We start from the raw sequence: 6,331 nt of genomic DNA, 5'->3' as shown, positions 1-6,331 counted from the left end.
CCCTCCCCTCTCCTGATCAGCCCCTAGACGTGATTTTGGCCAGACCTCCTCTGGGGAAGGCTTGCTCCTCAAAATCTGGAAGACCAACTGTCCCTCTGTTCCTGTTGGAATGGGCACGGGATTTGCAATTGTAGGTAACATCAAGTCTCAGGGACTGTTTGGTCCTCAATACTGTTGCATTGAAATTCTTTCTCTCTTGAGATGATACCACTGTCTCCCTAAAGGTGTGTTAACGGGAACATTAGGGAATTTTGATGTGGCACCAACACCCCCATCAAGTCTACTTCCAGTTTGGTTTCCTTTTCTTTTCCTTTCATGCATGGACCTGGGGTTCAGCTGGAGGTGTGGAGAGTACAAAACCCCATCAGGGTTAAATGCCTGGAGATCCAGGACTAAGGTTCTGCTCTCAGGTGGAAGTAGCCATTTCAGCTAGGACCTCAAAAGGAAGGTGTGGTCAGACGAGGTATAATGGCTTCCGAGGAGGCTGAGGTGGGAACAGAGGCTAGAGCATGAGAGTCAATGCCCAGGTCTGAGCACAGGGCTCCCTTCACCACGCCCCTCTGGTGAGTCAGGAGCCTAAGGTGGTCCACAAGGACCTGCAGGCCAAGAACCCAGAGATTTGTCCTTTCTTCCTTACAAATGAGCAGACTTTGCCTTTGCCTCTGGGTGCAGGTTTGCCTTAATGCAAAACGTTTTGATTTCTGTTTTGATGTTTGCCATGCATAGAGGTTCACAGGGCAAGTTTCCCCTGTGTCTGAAAGTCGAGTGTTTCTAAGGAGCCTATTGTAGGCCAACGTGGCAAAATCCTTTTTGTAGTTTTTAGCGACCGGGCTGTGCGTGTGAAAACAGGTCTTAATGGAAAGTCTTTCATAACAGCCAATTGATGTTTAGAAAGAGTGGAAGGGGGTGGGGGGAGGGAGAGAGAGAGAAACATTGATGTGAGAAACATCCATCAGCTGGCTCCTGCCCACCCCCTAACGGGGGTTAGGAATGGAGCCCTCAAGAGACCTTTGGGGGCACGGGAGGATGCTCACCGCACTGAGCAACACTGACCAGGGCTTGCAGTTTCTTATTGAGAGGAGCCTTACTTGTGACATGTGAGCCCTCTGTTGTCATGGATAAAGTGGTCATTCTAATATTCATAGAAGGGGCACACAATAAAATGTACATGTTGGAATTAATGGTTATTTTTCTCACCTGCAGCTACCCCATGCTTTAGAAAACGTTTGTGCTGCTTTTAGGATTCCTCATTTAAAAGGTGTCAAAGGCCTCAGTGGTACCCATTGTGTGGGTGTTCCTTAATCTTCCCCATCTATTTTATTTCCTGGAACTTAGCAAGAGGCAGTCCTGGGCCACGGGCTGCTCCCTACTCCAGGTGTTTTCAGCCCTTCAGTGATCCTCAGAAACGTTTTCCCTGGAAAGGTTGGGATCATCTCTCTGGTTTCCCAGGACTCACTGCACAGCAGAATTCCAGCTAGCCAGTGGGTAGATGTGGGAGGGGTCCAGTGGTCATCTCACCCCTCCTTGGTGCCTGGTTCTTGTCCTGCCAGTGTCAGAGGAGAGGCAGGGCTGAGTGGCTTTGCGGCCCCTAAGCAGAAAACGGGGTTGTGGTAAATTGGGGGTGCTCCAGTTGTTGCCGGAGCAGTGCCTTTGGCCCTCAGCTGGTCCCTCTGAAGGGAGAAAGACCGGGGTTGCTCATGCTCAGCCTGACAAGATGCCTTGCTCCCGGCTGTCTCCCAGGATCTCTTTCATAGCAGCTTCATGGGGATGAGCCTTCCGGCTCCACGCAGACTCCTGGAACTGGCATGTCAGAGCCTGCTGAGGGATGAAGCCTCGGCCATCGCTGCTCTGGAGTGGCTTCCTGTGGAGCTCTTCCCACCTCTGTTCATGGCAGCCTTCGCTGGGAAGCACAGCAAAGTCCTGAAGGCCATGGTGCAGGCTTGGCCCTTCCCCTGCCTCCCTCTGGGGGCCCTGATGAACCATCGGCAGCCTCACCAGGATATCTTGCAGGCTGTGCTGGAGGGACTCGATGCCCTGCTTGCCCAGGAGACTCGACCCAGGTACAGGGGATCCAGTAGCCTGGGAGCACCCTGGGGATCTGAGCAGTTACAGCTGGGATCCGGGTGTGTGCAGGGCCAAAGGGAGAGCTGAGGGAGGCCTTGGAGCCACTGCTGGGGTCATTCTGGGAACAGGCTTCGGATAGATAGGGCTGATGAAGATGCCGAGGGTGACCCAAGGGACACGAGCCCACTCCTTCCTGGTGGCACCTAAAGGTACCAGGAATGGGGACCATGAAGGACCCCAGTAGCACCAGGAGCAGCTGATTCCTGGGCCATGGAGTCAAAGTCCAGTCAGGTGTCTGGCCCAGCTGCCCAGATTCCTAGACTCATGGTCTTATTCCTTGTTATCTTAATGCACCCCAGCAGATCTCCTATTTTCTCCACAGGAGATGGATACTGCAGGTGCTTAATTTACAGAAGAGAGTTCATCAGGAGTTCTGGATCGTGTGGGCCGGAACCAGAGCCCATGTGTGCTCACTGCTGGAGCCTGAGGCCCCACAGCCCAGGAGGAAGAGGGGGAAAGTGCACAGCTTAACGGCCAGGCCAAATTCACCCTTGGCCCCCGTGGAGGTGTTAGTAGACCTTTGCCTCAAGAAAGGTGTCCTTGATGAGTCCCTCAGCTACCTGATTAAGAAAGTCAGCGAGAGGAGAGGTTTGCTGCACCTTTGCTGTAAGAAGCTGAAGGTGTTTGCGATGTCAAAGCAAAACATTAACATCCTGGATATGGTGCAGCTGGACTCTGTCCAGGATTTGGAGGTAAACTGTACCTGGAAGCTGTCCACTCTGAGGAAGTTCGCTCCTTACCTGGGCCAGATGGGCAATCTGCGCCGGTTCCTGCTCTCCCACGTCTTTACGTCTTCTCACACCACCTTGGAGCAGGAGGAGCAGTGTGTCAGCCTGGTCTCCTCTCAGTTCCTCAGCCTGCCCCACCTCCAGGAGCTCTATTTGGACGATGTCTCCATCCTCAAAGGCCGCCTGGACGAGATCCTCAGGTGAGGGGTGGCGAGGTTTCCCTGCCGACCAGAGCGAGTCCCTTTCCATTTCAGCGCACAGTGACGGGCTCTCCCGTGTGCCGTCCCTCAGCAGTGCTAGAGTGCCTGAGCCACTAGGCGGTCCACACAGTCAGTGTCTTGTTCACTGCTCTGTCTCCTTGCATGTTGTGTCATAACCCCCCAGACAAAGGTAGGACGTATGCACTAGGACAGAGGCTAGTAAAGAGACTCCTTGCTAGGAATTGGCGTAATGGAGGCTTCGGGACAGGGGATGGTAGCTTTGGGAATCCTTCTGAGTGGTGTCTAAGGGAAGATGATGCAATAGAAACAAGTGAGGATTGCAATGACTAGGGGAAAGCCAATCAAAGGTGCGGTTTCAGGGGTTAAGTTCCGCACTTAGAGATTTGGCCATGGCAGCCTTTCACTCCAAACCTGCCTCAATCACCTGTCTGCCAAGGGTTGCCATAGGCTCTCGCAAACAGAATGCCTGGTAAATGCAGGATTCTGGAGGGAGGCATTACGAGATGGGATAGGTGGTTTGTGGACAATGCAGTGATCTAAGTTCCTGGAGGGTGGCGGCCCTCGCTGGATGTTGCCTGACTGTGCCCAGGTTAGCCCTTTCTGCACATCTGCCAGAGGCCTCATTGGGCTAAGAGATGATGGTGACAGGGGTCTAGGCTGTGGCTGGAAGGAAGCCCGAGTTGCAGGCATTTCGGGACATGTCTCCAATACTAAAATGCACTGGTTGCCTCCTGCTTCAGACCCTGGGCCAGGCTCCTTTCTGAGCTCCTCCCATCTTTACCTCCCATCTTTATGTTCACAACACCTGTGTGTTTGGGCTGGGGGTGTATGATGAGTAAATGGAGTGTGTGAGGTTTCATCCAGTTGGATCCGTCACGGAGCAGATAACAGATGGAGAAAGATTCCACTCAAATTTGCTCTGACGTGAATGTCCCTTTTCACTGTGCAACATGCTGGGTTTGATCATCATCTGGAACACTGTAGGCTTCGGTGACATGGGCCTCTTCACCCTGAAGGCCTGGATCATCCTCACCTGCCTCTGCCCACCAGGTCCATCCCCCACATGTAACTGCTCTGTGTCTCCCCAGGTGCCTGAAGACCCCCTTGGAGACCCTGTCCATCACTAACTGCCTGCTTTTCGAAAGAGACTTGAGACATCTCTCCCAGCACCTGAATGTCAGCCAGCTCAAAAGCCTGAGTTTCAGTGGGCTCAACCTGACCAATATCAGTTCTGGGTCACTCCAATTTCTGTTAGAGAGAGCCTCCCCCACTCTCCAGGACCTGGACTTGGATGAGTGTGGGATCATGGACCCCCAGTTCCTGGACATCCTGCCTGCCCTGAGCCACTGCTCTCAGCTCATGACCCTCAGTTTCTGTGAAAACCCCATCTCTATGACCGTCCTGGAGGACCTGCCTCGCCACATCGTCGGGCTGAGCAAGCTGTATTGCGTGATTTATGCGGCCCCCCTGGAGAGTTACGAGGAAAGGAGCGGCACCATCAACCTGGGCCGACTTGCCCAGATGCATGCCGTGCTGAAGCAGATGCTGCAGCAGTTGGGGCGGCCCGGCATGGTCTGGCTCTGTGCTTACCCCTGTCCTCACTGTGGCTGTAGAACCTTCCATGACCCAACTCCCATTCTGTGATCCTGTTGCTTGAGTGTCTAGCTGGGTGCCCATCTGGGCACTTGGGCACTGAAGCCCAGACATAAGTGTACCATACAGGAACACAGCAGCCAGTTTCAGACAACTACTCGGGGTTGGGGGGGAAATGCTGGCAGGGGACTCGATGGTTTCTTTGGGGAGATTTGTCCTAAGGAGTTTGAAATATGCACCTGAATCTCTCATGGGGAGGGATTGAGGCTTGGGTGGTAGATGCGGGGATTACCTTTGCTTGAAGGGTTGTGAATAATTGTCAGTAATAAAGAGAACTGGATGTTAACCGTCTGGTGTCCTCTATGACATGTTAACCTGATTCTCCCACCTGCAGTTACTGGACAAGTAAGAAGGCATGAGCATCGTGATGGGCAGACACTAGGCTGGTGGAGGTTGGGTCAAGGAGATCACATCACCATTTATCCTTTCTGGTTTGGTGGTTCTTTCTGGTGCACCGGTACCTACTCACTCACCTCTGTGACTGTTCAGTGGGTCAGCGCACACAAGGGCCATCCACAGGGACTGGAACAAGTGGCTTCCAGTGAGCACCACTGAGGTACAACTGCTCTGGGGCCGTCACGGGGAGCTAGTCCAGGCCCTGGACTCAAACACTCCTCCCCACTGGGAGCCTCCATCGCTGGCCTGTGGCCCCTCCATGGCCGGGATTCCCTGTGCAAAAGTCAGGCCCCCAGTGCTGAAAGGGACATCAGCCTGCCAGGGAGCCAGAGCCACGGCCTCACATGTCCATGCCTGTCATTCACTGCATCCAGCCCCTTCTTGAATTCAAGTTCTTGTGGCCTGTAAACACATTTACATTCTTTTCAGCAAAATACTAAGCTGGCATAAACCTCTGCTTTGTTCTGTGTCCCGTCCTAAGAATAAGACATCCTTTTGTGGAGGATGGTCTATTGTTAGAAGACTTTCCCCTCGTGATCCTCCTTCCCATCAATCAAGGAGGTGGTAAAGCAACGCTGAGCCAGTGACAGGCCCCGGGTCTGAAGAGTGGACAACCCAAGCCAGTTCCCAGAGAGCACTTAAGTGGACACAGGTGAAGGTCACACCGGGGAGATGGGGGTATGGAGGGCCACCCTGAGGGGCAATACAACCAAGTGAAAGGGAGATGTCCCAGTGTGCTCTTGGATCCCATAGTCAATGGACAGTTAGCTGCCCAGCAAGGAACAGGCTCCCTGCCCACTTGCCACTGCATTCTGGCCCTCTGCTGTCTCAGTTCTCTCACTGAGTGGCCTGCCAGAGGAGCACCTAGGGAGAAGGCCACACATCCAGGCCCAGGAGCAGGGCTCCATTTGCCTGTATGTCTCCCTAAATGTAAGGAAGTCAGTCCTGCTTTTTCTCCTTCTACTGCCTCTCATTCAGTGCCAGCCACTCACGTGCTTGCTGCTCTCTGCTGGGTGTCAGCAGCTTCTTAGCTTGTCACATACAGCAACTGGCACTTTGTTCTCTTTTTATTGCCATTCCTTTCTTTTTCTTCTACCTTCTACTCTTCCAGCTTGGGCCCATCAGCGCAGGAGCTCATTTTTCCATTTCTTAAGTACATTTCTTCTTTTTATTTATATATTTTTATATTTTTTTTGCTAAAAGTATTAC

At 52.9% G+C, this 6,331-nt stretch overlaps 1 protein-coding gene across 1 annotated transcript; it reads left to right on the top strand.

Annotated features, from left to right (window-relative positions):
- The first annotated feature begins 254 nt into the window (after positions 1–254).
- Positions 255–4,717, top strand: LOC139000823 (melanoma antigen preferentially expressed in tumors-like). Its single transcript, XM_070402835.1, has 4 exons — positions 255–277; positions 1,728–2,060; positions 2,447–3,052; positions 4,162–4,717. Exons 1-4 carry the CDS (start codon positions 255–257, stop codon positions 4,715–4,717), a joined length of 1,518 nt encoding a protein of 505 aa, XP_070258936.1.
- The last annotated feature ends 1,614 nt before the right edge of the window (positions 4,718–6,331 follow it).

Source organism: Myotis yumanensis, unplaced genomic scaffold, assembly GCF_028538775.1.
Source record: "Myotis yumanensis isolate MYYU_CA2020_CCGP unplaced genomic scaffold, mMyoYum1.0.hap1 SCAF_33, whole genome shotgun sequence".
Classification (NCBI taxonomy): Eukaryota; Metazoa; Chordata; class Mammalia; order Chiroptera; family Vespertilionidae; genus Myotis; species Myotis yumanensis.
Note: the sequence above shows the minus strand (reverse complement) of the source record. Positions and strands in the feature narration are given on the sequence as shown.